This window comes from Bemisia tabaci, chromosome 7 (assembly GCF_918797505.1).
Source record: "Bemisia tabaci chromosome 7, PGI_BMITA_v3".
Lineage (NCBI taxonomy): Eukaryota > Metazoa > Arthropoda > Insecta > Hemiptera > Aleyrodidae > Bemisia > Bemisia tabaci.
In genome coordinates this window covers 46742326-46762909 of record NC_092799.1, presented here as the reverse complement: position 1 = coordinate 46762909, position 20584 = coordinate 46742326, and the positions used below count along the sequence as shown (strand labels likewise).

The 20584-nt window shown below is 35.0% G+C and overlaps 2 protein-coding genes across 2 annotated transcripts; one reads left to right on the top strand and one right to left on the bottom strand.

Annotated features, from left to right (window-relative positions):
- Positions 1-989: 989 nt before the first annotated feature.
- Rap2l (Ras-associated protein 2-like) lies at positions 990-11819 on the top strand. The gene has a single exon (XM_019049624.2). The coding sequence runs from the start codon at positions 1353-1355 to the stop codon at positions 1893-1895; it is 543 nt and encodes a 180-aa protein (XP_018905169.1). The 5' UTR covers positions 990-1352; the 3' UTR covers positions 1896-11819.
- Positions 11820-12117: 298 nt separating this feature from the next.
- Positions 12118-20021, bottom strand: LOC109035802 (uncharacterized). The gene is made up of 4 exons (XM_019049575.2): positions 18823-20021; positions 18044-18208; positions 16536-17056; positions 12118-15369 (listed from the first exon to the last, which is right to left on the bottom strand). Exons 1-4 carry the CDS (start codon positions 19000-19002, stop codon positions 14766-14768), a joined length of 1470 nt encoding a protein of 489 aa, XP_018905120.2. The 5' UTR covers positions 19003-20021; the 3' UTR covers positions 12118-14765.
- Positions 20022-20584: the final 563 nt, after the last annotated feature.

Genomic DNA, 20584 nt, shown 5'->3' with positions numbered 1-20584 from the left:
CGCGTGCTACGGAAGAACGCCGTTTGAACTTTCGAGAGTTGCCAAATTTCCTTCGATAAAAAGTTTATCATAGAGGAAATTTATGAATATTTTTCCCTTAAATTTTCAAGAACTTTTATTAAAATTGCGAGTAAAATTATCTGAAAAACATTCGTAAGTTTAGCAGGAAATTCGTGTTTTATTAAAAGAAATTTGGCAACGCATAAAAGTTCATACGGCGTTTTTCCAAAGCACGGCAGTATGCGCGTGACCCACATATTTTCACACCTTTGGTTTATCTCTTCGCGTCGTAATTCAGAAAAATATGAAAAAAAAAAACCCCGAAAATTTCTCAAGCTGTTCTCTCAGCGGTTTATTAATTGCTTTAAATGGGGAGGGGGGGGGGATTAGGCCAGCGTTACGTAATTCAAAAGGGGGAGATGTAGGGCTGCGTTACGGGTGCATTACGATGCGGGGGGGGGGGGGGGGGTGTGCCAAGAAATCAGAAAAAGTGCGTCACGTAATGCCTGAATAAACACACACACAGATCACATACGCCTAAAGAATAGGTAATGAATAGTAACTGAAAATGTTTCTTTTTTTGAATTTTCATCTTCTTTTTTATGATATATTTATTTTGTTAATTTCTCTATTAAGCATATAAGTACGTACAACTGATAATTTATTTATTTATTTTTTTTCTCAATTTTTTTCTTCCTTTTTTTTAAATATTTGTTATACATTTTCCCTAGGAATTGTGCCTATCCAAATTTTATGTCTTTGATCTAAATACATACTTTTGCACATACACAACAAGTTCTATGTAAAGTACTATGTATGCACTGACGAGAGTCGATGCATTATGTATCCCTAAAAGTTGGTACATACGGCGAAAGTGTCTAAATCCAAGGCCGCCATTGGTCATCGTGTCGAAGCTCGAAATCAGTGTTTTTGTTGTTTGTTTACGTCATCAGGTGGATAGCGCTCCTTTTTTCCGAGAATCACCCTCTTTCATTAGTTGATTTTTAATTAATCAGTTGTTTGCTGAGAGTCAAAATAAAATTACCTTCCTCTACTAGAAGTGAAAAGATTAGACTTTGCACTCTTGGACTCGTGCTGCGTTTTCGACGAGTAGTTAGATTCAATCAGGAAGTATGCCGTATACAAATATTCCTGAACATTGACTCACTGTCATTGCAAAATGGCGTTGACGTTTAAATAATTTGTCGTCATCGCTCGGGTTTCTGTTAATTTTGTCAAATAATCTGTGCATTTTGGTGTCTTGGAACAACTAAGAAGCGTTTCGTGGAACTAGACAGTGCGTGGATAAAATTATAGATGTGCTTCGAGTGATCGGTCAACGCCAGATCAAGATGCGTGAATTCAAAGTCGTAGTTCTTGGTTCGGGTGGGGTTGGGAAAAGTGCACTTACTGTTCAATTTGTGTCCGGAAAATTTATGGAGAAATACGATCCAACCATAGAGGACTTTTACCGCAAAGAAATCGAAGTAGACAACTCCCCGTGTGTCCTAGAAATCTTGGACACAGCGGGGACCGAACAATTCGCTAGTATGCGCGATCTGTATATTAAAAATGGTCAAGGATTCGTCGTTGTTTACAGCCTAACGAATCATCAAACGTTTCAAGATATTAAACCTATGAAAGAATTAATCACCAGAGTCAAAGGCTCTGAGCGAGTACCCATATTACTCGTCGCAAATAAAGTTGACCTGGAGCATCAGCGCGAAGTCCAGACCGTTGAAGGCAGCAGTCTGGCACAACTTTGGGGGTGCCCGTTCGTAGAAGCCAGTGCCAAAAATAGGACAAATGTAAATGAAGTATTTGCTGAAATTATACGAGAAATGAATTTTAGTCCAGAGAAACCGAAAAAGAGTTATTGCTGCACGGTGCTTTAATTTACCTACTGTTTAGTTTATTTTTCAAATTTTTACCACTCTTTTTAAGTGTAAACAATGCTCCGTTCGAGTATTGGATTCGCAAGTGTTGCTTTCAACTCTTAGGTTGTGGTCATCACTAACTCTTACATTCGTTCACGAAGTAAGTGTAAAGAAGGATCAATTTGTTCGTTGCCTCGTCCGTGACGCTGGAGCTGTCTCATCGGTCTCTAGCAACTCTTAATCATCTCTGTGCAATTCATCCAAAGAAATCCCCCTGTCTCCATGGTGCAGATTCATACATTGGTGAGCTTTACCTTCAATTATTTAGCAGCACATCGTACCGTACCATTTCGTCCGTCAATTGCTCATCAACCAATGTTACTTACTTGGGTCTAATTTTGCTATCCATCAATGTAACTCAAAGCCATCATCTTCAGCTCTTTTTGGTGTTTCTTTGTATCTTTCTTTGCCATAAACATTTTGCCTATTTTTTCAGAAACTAACCATAAGCTAAGTGCAAATGATAAGTTCATTTTAGGACGTGTGTAATTCCCGTCGTTTCATCATGAAAGGTCTTGTTTATATGGCATGTCCGTTTCTGGCGTGACCTTCTTTCTCTCTGGTTCCAATTATCACTGAAGCTTCCTCTAAGAAAGGAGTTTCTAGCTCAAATTTGATCAAATTATTTCTAAGAATAGTTCTCTTCTGGTTGTGCACTGGAGAATTCTAGACAATCATTCTGTTCTGTGAATTTTATAGATTGTTTGTCGGCCCACTCATATGCAAGTAAATGAATGAAACAAAACCTTCCCATGCAGCATAAAATATGTATTTAACACTCTGGAACCAACATTTTACTGATATCAATTTCGACAACTTATGAGCCTTTAAGAGCTTGCATCAGACGTGGTTGTCTTTCCATCCACTAAAATACGTACCTTTTTCTCCATCTCACTTTAATCTTGGCATATCAGTTTAGCAAGTAAATAATCCCAAATATCTATTAAACAATTTGAAGATGCCAGATTAATATTTGACTCTCCACCCGTCGCCAAGAACTCATGATAATTAAGTCCCAGAAATTTCATATTTTTTAAAATTCCCGCTGTAATATTGATTATAGGAGTCATTTTCTGTCTCGGTTCCGATCTTATTTCATATTTTGTACTGTTTTTTACTTAACTGACTTAATTTTTCTTGCGTTGATGACACCCAATGTTGTAATTTTATTCAAAAAGGTGCTATATTCTTTAAATATTACAGATTAAATTCAACGGTGGGCTTATACATCTCATTTTGGCCATTTTTTACAGTACCGACATAGATTTAAGTTGCGCCTCACAAGCATTTATTAATCATTAAATTTCTAGCTCTCACTCCTTTTTCTAATTATTACCTCTTGCTGGAATAGACCCATGGCAAATTGTGAATTTGGCTGTCCATTTCTAGCTAGCTGAATGCGTAAACTAATTCCTTCTGGTAGCAGCATTTTTTAAAACGAACCTTCACCTTGAACGACCGTTATCGGGTCCATTTCCAGTTTCACGTAGCTGCCAAAAAAGCTTGCACTACTGCTTTGCAGCATGAGCATAAGATACCAGCTCTTTCATTACTGTTGAGGCAGGTGCTAGCTTCTTAAAGTCAAATGACATGTAATATTTTTCTCCGGTTAAAGTACAGCTAAAAAAAGTAATCAGAGGAATGAAAGAAATTTATGTTATCCTAAGTGGGTGAACTTATCAGTCAAAGGAGAATCTTAGTCATCAGCTTTTTACAATTGTGGCAGGAGATCCCCTATGCATCAAAACTTATTCAAAACAAATTGCCATGTTCAATTATCTGTCATTGTGTGATACTCAAGAGATTAGTTAGACCTCATTTTGCAGTTAGAAAGTAAAAGTTTTGGCTTAACTGTGTAAAGACATATGTGCATAGGGAAACTAATGCTACATATGTTGTTTCTTAACTGAGCCAGAAAGTTTAGTTCCTAATTGCCTACTTAATGCAGTCCAGTCTGACAGCACGAACCAAGATCAGCCTATCTACATTTTATGTTGCCAAATTTCCTATTGTGTTTTCTTTTTTTTTAACGAGAGAGGTATGCAAATTTTGTGAGTTTTCCGGATGCCCTAAGAAAAACTGTCAGCAAGTTTAGATTTAATTTGTTCAACTCTATTCTTAGGAAACAAAATTCAATACATGATAAAATTAGGCGACTGCGAAATGTTGTCAGGCTGATCTTGATTGATGCCATCTAAGTTATCCTTACTCGAATTCCCTTTACCGTCGAATCTCCTTGCTCAATGCATTTTGATTTTTTTGCATATTACATGGAATGTAGAATAGCGCAGACTTTAGTAATTTTCGAAGTGCCAACATTCTAGGAACAATTGTAGAATATTTTCTCAACTCATAAATTTCCATTGTTTCAGTAGGTAGTCATTTAGGTCCTCTTAATACATAAAAACTGTTGGAAATAAGTAGATGAACTCTAGCAAAATTTCAACCATAACTAAACCAGCGCAATTCTAAAAAAAAAAATTATATTTCTGTCAAAATTTGGTGCCACCCAAGTCTCCTCCGTACCTTTCTTAATTATGTTTTTTTTTTAAGGTTCTCTTAGATCTTATTTTGATGTCCCATTTCTTTAAAACTTAAATCGATTGCAAAATGAACTTGTCTCTTGAAGTGCTTGTTTTCTCTTTTGTGCGCTTGAAATTAGGGCTCTTTTCATCCATGACTGTGAGCAGTGCCTGTAGCATTGCATTAACAAATGTCCATTAAATATATATTGTAAAATGCAAATGGTAAGGATCAATTCCAGGCATTAAAATTACCTACTTTTAAGCAGAGTAAGAAATTTGTGCAAAAAAAGTTTCATTTGTCCCTACTTTTTATGAAATATCTGTTGGATTGTCATTTTTTTCTGTGCAATATCACTTATGAGCACATGAGGAGAAATTATTTTTTTACCTCATGTGCCCTTTGTACTTAAATTCTTAATTCACCGAAAGAATGTTTTCTTGTATTGACAGGTCCCCTCCTCACTTCCTGCGCAGGAAATCCCTTTTTCAGGTTTAATCTCTAGGCTTCCCCATCAATTTCAATGTTATGTCAGGCTCAAGCTATTGTGTTGAATTCGAATTTTTCTTATGGAATTGATGAGTTCTCTAAGGGTAGCACAGTTTGATTAGGACCCATGACATCTATTTCCTAAATCGGACAGAAACCTCCAACAGATTAAGTCCCTCCATCATTATCCTGATTTGCAGGAAGTGTAAGGTGGTGAATCCTGCATCAACTTCTAAAAACTTTGAAAGCCGCGATATCTTTTTTCTTTGTTAAGTCTTTTATTTTTAAAGAATTTAGGACATTCTCAAAGTTTAGGTCATTTGTTATCAGATCATAAAATTCAGAAGCCTCCTCATATTATAGTTCCACTAAGATTGTAAAGAAAACATTTTCTCTACTCCTGGCCTCTGATTACAGCTATTGTCTATCTATGTAGACAGACGTACACAATCAATTTCTTGTCAGTATGTTTCAATTTTCTGTACTCTGTATTATCAGCTGCAATCAGCTTATGATTTTCTGTGAGACCCATGGTCAGTACTGCTATCCAACAGTAAAGTCTACTATGTATATTTTTTGTACCACGTGACCATTTATAGAAAAAGGGGCCTGCTCCACTATTAAAGAAACTGAAAATAAAATTGTTGGCATTTACGTGTAGGTAGATGAATAAATTAAATGTTTTTGCCAAAAATGAGAGTCAACTACGAGTTATCAAACTGAAGTAGATACCTAGTCTGACGTTAGGAGTTCAGACAGCATTATCTTTAAAAAAAAAAAACCGAAGAAGAAAATTCTCTCAAGTTCAAAACTCCATTTTGTCTGCGTAAAATACAAGTTCCCTCTCCCTTTGGCACTAAAATGAAATAAACCCTTAGCAACTTATTCTTTGGATTATTATTTAACTTTTTCAGATAGGTAGATTTTTAAATCAAGCTAGATAAAATTTGCTGCTGTGGACCTGGGTCCCTTTTCGCATGTACAGTTGCATATGAAGAATGACTTTTTCATCTTCCAAGTGTTGCCTCGGTTAACCGTAATAGCCAGCCTAGCCGAAATAGTCAGCTTTCATTTCTGAGCTTTACTGTTGATTGCCATAAAGTTTTCAACACAGGTTGGGCTTATTCATAATTTTAGAACAAGTTAACATCAAAATTTGAAATCTGCAGAATGCTCCCTGGTTAATGGATAGGTACTATTTTTAGAGACAAACATCTACAATTTTGGAGGATACCCCTCTGGAGAGGACTTACAGATAGTTCCTTGTAATCTGTTCTTCAGGGTATGATTAGGTGGCTGGGGGTTCTTCTCCATTCCCCCTCAAGATAGAGAAAATATGCAAAATATAAGTTCATCAAAAAGTTTTTATTTCTGTTTTACCTAGGAGCATCCTGAAAATATCATAGTTCTGTTCTAATTTGCTCTAAATTTGTGTGAGTTTCCACTTACTTTCATAAAACCTGTGAACATCGAGTTATGAAGTAAGTCAAGCAACATACCCAGTTGCTACAATCGAGTTTTTGTCTGTATATTTATTTTGTATGTATATAAACTGTATGTAATGTATGTATATGTGTAAATACGGTCTGTCAAATTTCATATAATTTATGTGTGGGTACTTTTGGCTCCATGGTGCTGTCCCTATTCTCTTCATCTCGCATTGGAAATGGTCAAATTGTTGAGACTGTTCCAATTGAGTTTAGCATTTGTTAAATCGACTGTTTTGTCTGGGAACTCTTATATATGTTGCAGCCAAACATTAAAGTCAGGCATGTTATCAAACTAGCCGGCAAATAGTCAAGTTTTGATACTTTATGGAGTTTTGTATGTTTTTGATGAAGAGCTCTCGAGTTCTGGATGTTTGGAACATAAGAATTCATCAAATCTACGAAATTTCCTTGCATTTTGCTCATTAGACCAATGTATTTAATATCAACTTTTTAAGCATTTTGTATTTTATGACATGCTGAAAATTTTGAGACAAATGCTTGTTTAAGGATTGGAAATAATTCACTATCATCTTATGATGCCAAATATGTTTACGGAAGAATTATTTTGTACATGAGCAAAGAATTACTTTGTCTAAAATTAGCAAAATAATCAAAATTTCAATCCAAGGAAGAATATTTGACTATTTGCGCAGGCATTTGACAAAATACCTTATTTTACTATTTTCCTGCGATGTGTACATATGCTGTTTTGTTGCTCTATTTTATACCAAAATCGCTCTTATCAATTGAATCAGAGCTTTGGTTTATTGTAATCCATGATTAAGCTACCCGTTGGCCATCAAGGTTTGCTGCTTGTAAACTCATTAAAAAATCTCATTATTGTGGCTTTACTAATCATGACATTTGGTCTGTGGGCTTTTTCTCAGCAGGTACCTACTAGCAATAAGGCAGCTGTTTTTTTTTTTTTTTTTTTTTTTTTGCCCAAAAGACGTGAAAAGTATAATAGTTTGAAGGATTCTGTCTTGAACAAATGGAGGTTTCAGTTTGACATTGCTTTCATAAGATAGTGTAGAAGTAACTTTGGATACATTTGATGTAGGCTGATTAAATAACTGTCCAGATACTTGACCAATTTTTAGTTCAGAAAAATATGTAAACGTGGAACAAAACGAATTTCACAAAAAGGTCTCATAAGATAAAAGGTGGATAAAAACTTAAACTGATTGTGAATTAACTATCTTCTCCCTAAAAAACTCCTAGTTATTTCTGTAAATTACACAGACTATGACCAGAAAATCCTGGTAAAGTCAATCAACATGAGATCATGCTGTAAATTGGCTAATTCAGTGTGATATCAAACTGGTTCTTCCTACTACAATGTTATCATACTGATATCCAGTTGAGCCAGCATGATATCATATTGATTGATATAGTATTATGTGGACTACATTTTACATTCAGGAACTACAATATCTGGCTCGTTTGTAAAACCACTCATGTGCAAAGGGAAACAAGTGGTACGCACTTTTTTTCTGAACTGAGCCAGAAATTGTAGTTCCTAATTGTAAAATGTATACAGTCCATGTCATACTGATTCAGTATGGTATCATGTTGATAGACTGCACCAGGAAACATAGTGAGTTATAATTTCTGTATTCAATACTTGAGTTTCTGAAATGTAATTGTTAATGCCACTTGGATGGTCAATTTTTTATGTCACTCATGTCACAGTAGCAAACATCTAATGCTCTCAGCTGAAGTTTTATATGAATTGTTTATCAAATGCCCAGCTTTCATTTTTTTAAATTTTTTGGTCTATTTGCTTGCTCCTAATTTTTTTTTTTTTTTTTTTTTTTTTTTTTTTTTTAAATCAAGAAACGTTTTGACAGACATGCTAGCTGTGAATCTGATTTTTGATTTTATCAGGAACAACGCCTGTAGTAGAGCTGCTAAAAACATTCATTTTTTCATGATAAGGTGTTGTTGAATGGTTCCATATCATGTATCAAGATAAAATTAGTTCTTATGCTGTAATCATGTTTTCGTATCATTACTTTGAGTAAGTAGGTAGGTATACTCATTGAAAATTAAAAGGAGGCAAGAAAATACTTACCATTATATCAGAAAACTTTGGCTTTCAAATTTGTTAACATCCGAGATTATCAATCTGAAGAGTATCAGAAGTGTCTAGTTTTGGTTCACTTAGCATGTCTTAATAGAAGGCTCTTAAGGTGAAAAGCAGAAAAAAAACTTTCACACATGGTAGCCCAAGGATGAGGTGACATAATATTAATAAAAATCTCTCATTTATTTTTGGTGGAGCCAATTAGGCTGTATAAATTTAAATTTTGCCGTAGTCAGTGGAAAATTTCAGAAAATGCCAATTATTATTGTGTCCACTTTTCTCTGAAGTGTTAATCCTACTTGTATCATGTAAATGTTTAACAAATGTAACTTGCATTAATCCCGTATTCATTTTTAATTTTTTCTAACATCTCATTTGGAAGGAGTTTTCTCACTCGGTGGTAGGAGTGTCAATTTTCAGTGCCTTGCAACAATACCTCCATTAATGAATTAATGTACATCCTTCCAAATCATATCTTACCGAAAATGAAGAATGTTTAGCCTTATATATAAAAATGACTGATGTTCCTCTTTAAATAAATAGCACGCCTGTCATTTCTACATGTAAGACTTCAATTATATCTAGCAGCTTTGAGTTAGCTCAATGGAATGCGTAAAATAATTTTCATAAATATATGCCAATGAAATGTTTTGATCCTGTTAGTTCATTCATTTGTGCACGATCAAAGCCTTGTTTAGTTTCAAAGCCTCTACACCCACGTAAATTATCAAAATAGCTGCAGAAAGTCCAGCTTTTTAGAAACTACCTGTTAGTCCACTATTGAAAAGTGGATTTTGCAATCTTGCAACCAGAGACCTCTGTAAATTTTTTACGCACCTACTTACTTATCTACCTAATTTGAAGAGAATAAAAATTAAATCTGAAGTTTTTGTGAGCGTATGTACTTTCCTCACAACTGACCTTATATCTTGTGGACGCTGTTCATCATGTTAGAATCAATTCTGTATTTTTTGCCTCTGTCCTATTGATTTTTTAGTATCCTGCATCTCATTGTCTGTTTTAACCATTAATATGCGTTGATCATTTTTTCACCTCGTCTAATCAGAGCTTTTTTTCTTTCATCTTGAGTCAAGTCAAAGGAAAATCTGCCTTTTGTATTCCTGTCCCCTCCTCCCTTTGAAATTTCCAGTAAATATTTTAGAGCAGAAGGAAAGTGACTTCTCAATTCAAGGCAGACATAGACAAATTTCAAAAACCTTATGCTGAGCATTCAGACTTTGATTTTTTAACATGGGTGAATTAAATGTCAGACTTACTCACCATCCTTGATGTTAAGCTCTTTTCTACGGGCACACTTGCCAGAAAGAAATGATCAATGAAATTTAGTGAATGAAAACCCTGTAACACCAATTCATATGTATGTGATTTTGATTTTTTATTCCGCTCTTTACTACAAAATTACAGTTGCTTTTGCACCTGAAAATCTTTATATTCCTTTTTTTTTTATCATTGTTTGTAATTTTAGGAGAACTGACTTCAAGGTCATAGGTTGTTTTAAAATTTTTATTCAGTGGATAACTATTCAAAAACTCATTTTCATAAATGTGATTAAACATATCAGTAACTCAGAGCAGTAAGGTCAGAACTACATTTCTTCGGGTTTGATGTATCAAAACTTTTTGACGACCCTATGGCTTCCCATGTTTTTCGCACTTTCCAAAGCTTTTTATCCGGCATCTGCCATTAGATATCAATACTGAATTTTTTTACTCATGTAAAGCCCTTTTTGAGTATACTGAGAGTGTGAATATCTTGATTTTCTCAAAATAATGTTAAATCTTTTACAGCAAGCAACTGATGTAACTTTTTAAAACCTTATTGATAATTCTAACTCACAGTTGTCAATATACTAACGCTTTTCTATAGTTGGCTGAAAATTTTATGCATATCGTCCTTTGATTCATGATTCCATGACCTAGGAATCACTTAATGTGCTGCAATTGAACCTGACAACTACTCTGAACCACTATGACTTGCGATCATTTTTACATCCGCTTAATAATACCTGTGAAATTCAATGCGTGGTTGTTCTCAGTAATTTATCCATGCTCTTTTGCAATTTTGTTGGTAAAAAAGTTCACACTTTTTATCTTGGTAACCTCTTGCTCACTCTGTGTCTGGATGTTCTGCGATTTTCACGATGTAAGCTTTTTCTCAAATGATCCATTTCAATTTTCATGCAATTTTCCATTGAACAGTCTAGTCAACTGAAGTTATCTCTTTCAAAGTAATAGTTGTAAGAGTGCCTAACTAAAATTTTGTTGGTGAAATTTTTATGCTTTAAATTTTGCATTTATAGATTGAAGAGTTTTATAATGAATTTTCGATGTTGGAAGCACCTGTCTTCTATTTTTACTTTCAAGCAAACTTTAGTGTCTACAGTCATTGATTTCAATACTTTAGTACAATTATCATATAACAATAATTTTCATGTCAGGAACTAAAAGTGTCTCGAGTTCTTTATCCAGTCAAACATCTGAAGGAGAGTTGTGCATTATATACCATGTTTTAATTAACATGTATCTTTCAATGTCTATTTACATTTATTGAGTCTTGCTTGTGTAAAAGCAAGGTTCTTATCAAGAGCTCCCAAAAATAGCTCAAGAATGCATCCGGCAAGATGTCATTTCTGACACAAATTATTACTTTTTTTTTAAATTTAATTAGAACAGTTCATCTTTTCCTTATCCTTCGTAATTTTTCAACAGTAATTATAGTTACGATTTTAACTCGCATCAGTTCTGTTGCAAAAAAATATGACCTACATTAACATCAAGCAGCTCTGCCTCAGTGGAATTAGCTCTTTAGTCAGAAAGTGAGTTCCCTCTCTCCTCAAATAGTTTCTTTCTGAGTTGACTGGAGTTCTCTTTTTCCGAGCTCAATAACTGCATTTGAAATCAAAGATAAAGCATGAAACACTAAAGTTTGTTGAGCTTCCCTCATGTTTTTCTTACTTTAACAAGTTAAATGAGCTTTAGATATTTAACAAATTTGCAGAGACGGTCTGCAGTTGTTTATTACATTCTATAAGTATCCAATTTGTAAAGATTTATATGTTTATAATACTTTATTATCTATATATTTTCCGTCTTTGTTTTCTTCTGTTTTTTCTTTATTTATTCTTACTTTATAATTGTATTTTCTCCCAATTTTGTAGTTATTGTATGTATGTGAATTGTAACCTTGAAAGATTTTGTGAGATTGGTACAAAGTGATTGCTCCATCAACACAAAAGATTCGAATAAAGTTTATGGAAAATATTTTTCGCTCAAATCAAGTCGAATTTTCATTTTATCAGAAAAAGCCCCTTATTTTCAACCCAGATAATACTTTCAGTTGCTTATTTTATTTTTTCTCCCTCTTCTCTCTGAGTTCGTATTCTTAATTTCAAACTTATGTTAACATGTTGGCAATAGCGTATGTAATGCATTCACATTTAAGCAAGATGATTTTAACGTAATACTCATTTCCCAAAATAAGTAGCTAAGGAAATCAAATATGTAGTTTTCTAATCACACCTCACTTGAGATATTATACGAGATGGGGAATATCATTTTACAGATAAGACGCATTGAAAATTTTAAAAACTCAGGAAAAATGTATTTGAAAATTGCAATCATTGTTTAAAATAAAAAATCATGCATCAATGAAAAAGTGCATCAGAATGATGTACCCACACAACTTTTTCTGGCAAAAAATTGCTAACATTGGAGGGAAAAAATTAGTAAGAAGTAGCAGTAGTTCCACCGCATTTTTTGTTGTATAAATAATAACCAAATTTAACAGGTAAAAAACAATACAGGAACTTGATTGACTAAAAACAAAAAAATGCTCATTCAGAGCAAGGCAAAGCTTCTCTATAGCAAGAGTCTAAAAAACAAATACCTCACAAGATGTGAAATTTTTAGAGGAAATCGTGGAACCCAAATGAAAATGCCATTAGAGAAAGTTAATCACAGTAACTAAGTTCGAAGACGTATTTTGTTCAAAGCAACTATGTGTTGAGGGTTCTTTATCTAGTTTTCTTTACTCAATTTTGAACAGCTAACCAGAGAAAAACTTTCATGGTCGCAGCTAAAAATAGCGTTTCTTTGGAAAACAACACAAAAAACACCTTCTGTGCACGTTGCAGTTGTTGTGTAACAATGGTTGCTTCGGGAGTTTTTTTCTGCACGCGTGAATAAGCCCTGCCCTTACAACACAAAACAATTTTGAACTAAATATATTGTTGCTGGTTCTCAGCAACTGTTGCTAGAGAACAAAATACGTCTCGTCAGTGGGAGATCAAGATTATTCTGATTTTTGGAATGAAAAACATACAAGATGATAAAAGAGAATCAATAGCATGTACCCTATGGAAGCTACTATCTACTCAGATCATATTCTTAATTTCTTCCTCATTGCATAAAGAGTGTACCCTTGCATTCGGAATGTGTAAATTGCTTCAAAATAGTAAAAAATGTATAAATTAAAATTAAAAATGAGTTGAAAAATTGATGGAGAAAAACATGCATTAAACCTTGCCTTGGAAATAAAATATTAAAAATTAAATTTTGTCAACAATACGCGATTGAAAACTTTCTTTTATCAATAACGGCAGACTCAACATGATGCTGCGCTACTGAAAAACATAATACAAAATAAATTGGTGTCCTTGACTTCCTATGCGAAAGCCTGTTTCTGAGAGAAAATAAAAAATTGAGATCTAGCTTTTGTACTGGTCATATTGCCTCGTACTTGGAAAATTTAAATTTTTCTGCGAAGTGAATCAGTTGATTTCGATTTGAAGGGTAAGCAGCAAGGAAAACAATTGAGTACAATACAAGCAAACCACGCTTTTCCTCATGAGCCATTCAAAAAAAAAAAAGGCTGAGATCGGATTTTTTATCCTCTCTCCTCAATGCACCTAAAACACAGGTCTGCAACCCCTTAATAATTTGTCTTAAAATCCAGACAACTCGGCGCTACGCGTCCCTGATAGAGTTACATGACGCAGCTCTGAACGTCTCCCCTTTAATGCACCCTTGCAGGCTCAGACCATCCCCCTCCCAGAGCGTTTATGAACGGCCTCATAGCACAGCAAAGTATACCTCAAAAATCAATAAAGTAGCATCAAAAATATTTCAGTGAAACTATTCTAAAGTGTAAAAGCAGTTGCCTATTTACAGCATCAATGTAACAAATATAATTGCTCTTGTAATTTGAATCTGACAGATTTGGCAGAAAAAATGGCTCTACTCTTGAGCGATTAATGAAATTAATTATGCCCATGTAAAGATTGAAATATTGGACATAAAATGATAAAAAAAAAAACACATTTTTTTATTCCTTTCATTGCAGCTGATTAATTTAAAAGAATAATGCGTGCGCAGATATCAGGAACCACTGAGCATCGCTTACACACTGGCTTAGCCACACTTTGATAATGATGCTTAATTAAAGACTGTATTTGCTTATGGTAAGTAAATTTATCAATTACCTTTCTTTATTGTTCTGCAAGGCTCTTGACATTCAGATTTGAATGTATTACTTTACCATTATTTCAATAAAAATGTAAGGAAAAGATGGGCTGTTTTGCATAAAATTCATTAAAAAGTTTGAACAGAGATGGTAATTTTTCCATCATACGTTTTAAGAAAAAATGAAATTGAAAATCTCATTAGTGAATGACAATGCTCATCCCTGTGGGGTTTTTCAGTTTAATACTATGACATGTATTTCAAACTACAATCTGTTCATTGTACTTAACGTTTTCTTGGCAGGGCTTGAGCATAGATATTTGGAAAACCGCTCACTAGATGGCAGTAAGTCTGCATATCACATGCCCACTTCTTGGTTTGTTTTTTGTAATCCTTCAAGAGTAGAAGCAAATTGTGAGGATAGACTACGCTGCACTGACTATGGGTCCAACAAAACTTGAAAATTGTCCAACAACAAGGGCCCATGGATAATACCACTTAATATGACTAGAGGTTTTTGAGTAGGACAAGAAGAACTCGCGTTAGATGGGTTGACATTAGCTTATTTTCTGTTAGCAAGCAGCAGTAATGCATCTGCCCACTAGCTGATTGCAACGGAAATGTAGATTGGACTATTGGACTAATAATGGTCAAAAGTAAACAAGCATCAACTTATCTATCATGAATTCAAACAGTAATATTATACCTAATACCACAACACTGAGAACTATTGAGAATACCTTCACGTAGATAAAATTTTCTAAACAGTTTTATCGAGATTGCTCATTCCACTTGCCATTTGGCTACAAGGAGAAATATTTAACAGAGCAGAGTTTGCATCTTTGGAGGGATGCTTTTTCAGGTGGATCTGCAAGTTTGTCTTCCACTTGAAACGCTTGTTACATAAATAACAACTAAAGGGAGTCTCTTTTGTGTGAACAGTTTGGTGATCTTTCAAGTGCGTTAGAGTTCTGAAGCGATCATCACAAGTTTGACACTTGTAAGGCCGTTCACCGGTGTGAGTCCTTAGATGATTATCCAGGTTACGCTTATCAGCAAACGATTTAACGCAATATTTGCAAGCAAACGGTCTTTCTCCTGTGTGAATCCGTCGGTGTCGTTCGAGTTTGTTGCGGACAGAGAATGCCTTGCCACAAAACTCACATTTTAGCGTACCTATGTGGATCCGTTCGTGCAGTTTACACTCCCATTTTGTGAAAAAATTCTTTCCACAGTTCTCGCAGTTGAAAGGACGCGATTTTGAGTGTGATATGATATGAGCCTTGCACCGAGATTTACGGGCAAATGATTTGTCGCAAGTCGTGCATTTGTATCTTTTCCCATCCAATGCTGGAGTCTCCACACTGAAAAAAATCAAACAATTTGAGTAAAGTTCTTTGTAACATGGAAGAAAAAAATAAATATATTTTGGCCTCCAAAGTCACTTTTTTTTCTGTCTCTACATTTTCCCTTACAAACATAACCATTTTTTACTTTAGGTAAAATACTGAATGATGATGAATGTCAAAGGAATAAATTACAGTTTGCAACATAGACAATTCCTCACATTCCTTTTCAAGAAAAACTAATTACTAGTTGTCAGAAACTAGCAGAAAAATGGTGATTTCGTTTTTTTTATAAAAATGAAATAAAGTAGACATATTATAAGCCACACAGTTTAGATAAATGTTTTTTTTTTTTTTTGATTTTACGGTAGATCATTCGGTTCAATTACTTTAACAGGAAGACGAGTCACCTTAAACTTGAAGATCTTCTGAAACTGATTTTTTAAGGTTTTTGATAAAAAAATGTACAGACTTTTACTTGGCTCCTTCACGAAATTTGGCCATCTAAATGCTATTAGAAATATGAACATAGTTTACATAATGAAATGTATTTAGTACAAACTTCAAGCTGCACTATTAGAAAATATGAATGCGATTGGTGCAATTTGATAGTTTCTCAGAAATAAGAAAATTCAAGGTTTAAAGGCAAAGTTTCTTCATGATACATGGTTCAGTAAAATTGAATGACTTTTCCAAGTTGTCCCTCATGTTCAAAGAACTTTACAACCTTTACTAAGTAAAGGTCCTGCAAAAGTAGAGGATTTACAATTTAACAAAACCAAACATCCATAATATTTCAAAAGAAACACAAATGTGAACTTGATTAGCAAAACAAACCTCGATAACATTTTGTGAGAAGCCCATTTTAGCTTATTTATGGAGAGGGGTCCTGAATTTGAACTTTGAGAGCTTTTTGTGAGATTGGTACTTAGTTTTTGAAACTTTCATTTTTTATTTTTATTATTTTCCCCCTAAAAATAAGCTTGGCTGAACCTTATATTGATGAAAAAATGAATGGGGAAACCAAAGGTATCATCAGAACATTTTACACAGAAGTGATTGGTAACTTAAATGACAGAACATCCACACTTGTAGGAACTTAAAAGTCTGTCTGAGCAAGGAAAGTATAACTTCGTCTCAACAAAAGGAGTTATTTTGCAAGAAATTTAAAAGAAAATACTAACCTCTGTTCATCAGTTACAGATGCATTTAAGACCTGCGCTTCTGGCAGATCAACCAATGATGCACCTTTCTCTTTTGATTGGTACATATTACTAATTAGATTTGAGGGAGTGTCATTGAAAGACCTACTGACTAGATTACAGTACGTTGGTTCAAAATCATTTTTAATGACTAGATCAAGTTTGGATGGATCTGTTTCCAACTCTGATTCCGAATTGATGGCTAGAGAACAGTTATCAATTGTAAGAGACGTATTGCCATTATCTGCACCTAAGCCCTTGTCACTTGTTACGTAAGTAACAATAGTCTCTACGTTGTTGTCAGGAATTACATTTCCTTCATTGAAGTTACTACCCCCTTGGGGCAAATTATCCTTATATTTAAGCTCAACCATGACTACATATTCTTGTTCTGGTGTTTTATTCATATTGTCCAAGTTTTCAATTAATAAAACATCAGTTTTTTCTTCTGATTTTGTGCTTGTTTCAACAACCCATGCAGGTTGACTAGGAAAATTTACATCCTGAAAGCAAAGATGGGAAACTAAGATAAGTTACATATTGAAAAAGTTATGCACAAAGTTAGGCATTTTTCAATCCTTCTAAGAGTGTTCTAAGAATAATTTAACAAGAGGGAGATTGGTGCAGGGTCCACACCGTTTCGCGGGGAAAACAAAGCCAAAAAGTTAAAAATTGTCAATTAGAGCAAGAAAAAAAAAATTTCTTTTTTAACTTTGATGAGTACCAGAATCAGAGGATTTATGACAGCGTTTTGATGCTGTCTTGGACTCTGCGGGATGCTAAGTTGGGTTCACTGACGAGTGTGATCTACTGATAAAAGACCCAAAACGTTATACATCTCTCAGAATGACTTCAACTTAATATTTCAACACAAGCTGCCTGAGCTGAACATCCCCCCCCCCCCCCCCCCCCCCCCCGTCTTGTACTGGTACTCACTTGAGCTCAATTTTTTTCTTTCTTCCTTTATTTTTATTTGTTTGACTCTAATTGATTTTTGAAACTTTTTGGCTTTGTTTTCTCCACAAAATGGTGCGGATCCAGCACCATTCTCCACCTTGTTTGTTACACACATATCTGGCCATTTCTCAGTGTTCTTTTAGGCAAGAATCATTTAGAAAGTAAGGTTTCCATTCCCTTTGTTCACAAGCCATTGATGCTGGTAAAAAACCAATTTTACCATTTGATTAGGTATACTCTCAGCTGTGAGAGCCTTCTAAATTCGACCACGAGAATGCTCAGCATAAACATTGCCGTTAATGCTCTCACTTCTAGATCTGATTGTGAGCACATCAGGAATGTGTCAAGAAATGTGCGTGAATGAAGGGGAGAGGGTGGTCAACTTTGATAAAGTTTTTACCCAGTGATGATACCCACCTTAGTGCAGTTCCATAATTTTTTGGTTTGTTCCTCAAACTAAAGAGAAAAAATCTGAGCAATATTTCTTCCTCCAGAATTTTTAGAATTAAGTGAAATTTAGATAAATTAGTTACCTGAATCTGCATGGGATAACAGGATGTCGAACTATAGGCTTTTTGGATCAATACCTCAAATTTCTGGTCAGCTGCTATGCATGAGTCTATGAGCCCTGAGTAAAGATTTAATTTTGAAATGCAAGATGCACAGATCTGCTTCGGCTTAATGTCATCTTCTTGGACCTGCGCAAGGAGAAAATATTGAATTATAAATCTGATCATGCAGCAATGTAGGAAAGTTATAAAGTCAGGGCAAATGTAGAACACCTACAAACTTTGGGAGGTAAAATTCCTCGACTAAAGTGACACAATCTCCAATGTTTTCCATCAATGATTTATTGACTCTTGCATCAAAAGAGCAATAACAGAGTACCATGACTTATTATTAATCTTAAAGGTGGTGGGTTTTTTTTTAATTTCTTCCTTTCGTACAGGAATAAGAGATTGGAAAATTGAAATTTTCTGGAACCTCGAAATATTTCAACTGATGTGAAATGTACAAACCTTACTTAGTTGAGAAAAAGAAACTTCAGTCTTTAAACATACAATTCTTAGACACCCTTTCATGAAATATTTTTCCAGGCTCTTCCCAGGCTTTGACACAGATAGCCCCAAAAAACGGGGCAAAAGTGTTGAAGTAAAAAATAACTAAAATTTGAATGTCTGCTCTTTCAGAAGAACAATAATAGGTTTCAGCTTGGAATACTACTTTGCCAAAAGATACCAGATGAAGACAAAGACATGATGAAGATCTAAGAAGAAGAGAAGGTGAACTGGGAAGGCATTATTCAACATACCATAATGACTGGGAGGTATTTCTTTATTTTCAGGTCAAGTCTCTCATTAACATTACAGTTTCCGAAAATTGGAGTCAAAGAGTCACATTCGGTGGCACATAGACGGCAGATGTTGAACTGAAAGTAACTGGTGTACAAGTTCTTGTTCTTCCAATAATTAGTCATTTCACTAGGTTTCATGACTCTACTGAGCTTCAGCTATAATTAAATGGCAGGTTAGAAGATCGTTGAAGGATTAAATGAGAGTTATCACCCGACGTAAAACTTCAAACCATTAGACGGAGTTGTTGAAATGAAGAACATTTTCAGATCAAGGGGAGGCTTCAATACAGGTGAAAAATGATAAACGAAAAAATCTAATAAAGCTGGTAAAACGTAAGAATGAACTTCATGCGTAGAAATCTGAAAAACAAGGGCTTGAAACTAAAGGAGAAAGCAAATTCATGAAAACTCCCTGCACTGTTGAAAGTACATAATTGAAAGCTGAACATGTCAACATAACCTCGGTCCGCAGGCGTCTGCAATCGTCTTTTATTATTTTGCGGATGACTTGGAGTGGGCGGGGCTTAATTTCGAGGATGCGAAGCGGACACAAGAATTCGCCTGGATGCGGACACCTGCAGACGTTTGCGGTCCGCGGCCGTCTGCGAGGTCTAGAGTTCGCAGACCGTAGACCGCGGACGAAACCCTAACCTCTCGACAATATCATCTTCTTCTGTCTTCTTCACGTGCCCTTCTATTTTGTCATTTGTCAATCCTATTTAGTCTCTATTTGTATTTTGACCCATGATCTTCGAACTTTCATATCTGTTGAAACAATTCAGGATTTTACAACTATCCACTAAATACGGTTTTATTCATTTATTGGTTGTCATTTGAAATGTGTTGGCATTTATGCCCAAATTTCTCATCTTATTTCGTTTTCGAAAATTTTTATCGAGCACTCCTAAGAAAGTTTTTATTAGATGCTTCACTTCGGCAAGCTTCACAGTTCACACCCAGTATTATCACTATTATCACTTATCACTTATCAGAATCAGGTACACATAAACAAAATGCAGTGCCGCCCTCTAGCGGTCCGCGCTGTTAACACCTACCTCGCTGTGATTGGCTCTCTGAAGTATCTACGAAAATCACCGATCGTCCGCGGTCCGCGGTCCGCGAAGAATCCTGTAGACGAAATAAAAGACGGCTAGTGATTCTCCATTATATCGAATTGGATCCAAACAATAACATTGGCATAACCTCTTTCAATGCTACCAATGCGAAAAAATCGTTAAATATCGTTTTTCTGTGACGTTGCACTAATAGCGTCTATTGAGTGCGCAAGTGTGTTATACATGTTGCTTACACCTGCGGTTGAAGGCGATTCTCGTGCACTTGTTTCAGATCCATTCCCTGACTCCCTGATTTCAACAAGACTATTATCGACGGCATTCGACGGTGAAACTGCTAGAGCGAGGACCTCGTTTGCGATGTTTAAAAATCTCAGCTCTCATTTTATTTTCCAATAACAGAAGATGAGATCGAATTGATAATACAGCTTGAAATTTTCACAGAATATTTTTCACACTGCGAAAAAATTAGGAAAGTTCTCAAGAGATAAACGCACAATTTTGCCATAAGATAAAAATATAGGTATGAATTATATAAAACTAGATAAGTCTTCAAGGTCGCAAATTGAGATATGAGCATGTTTTTGTAGTTTTACAAATTTACTGTCACTATGATGACGGCGCAGAGATACAACTATTCGTACTCG

Bases quoted from the DNA above. Each gene is read 5' to 3' on its own strand.
- Rap2l (XM_019049624.2), top strand. From the start codon at position 1,353: ATGCGTGAATTCAAAGTCGTAGTTCTTGGTTCGGGTGGGGTTGGGAAA.
- LOC109035802 (XM_019049575.2), bottom strand. From the start codon at position 19,002: ATGAAACCTAGTGAAATGACTAATTATTGGAAGAACAAGAACTTGTAC. The intron at 18,209-18,822 runs GTATGTTGAATA...CTCCTTGCGCAG, and splicing joins AATACCTCCCAGTCATTATG to GTCCAAGAAGATGACATTAA. The intron at 15,370-16,535 runs GTTAGTATTTTC...GATTTTTTTCAG, and splicing joins TCTGTAACTGATGAACAGAG to TGTGGAGACTCCAGCATTGG.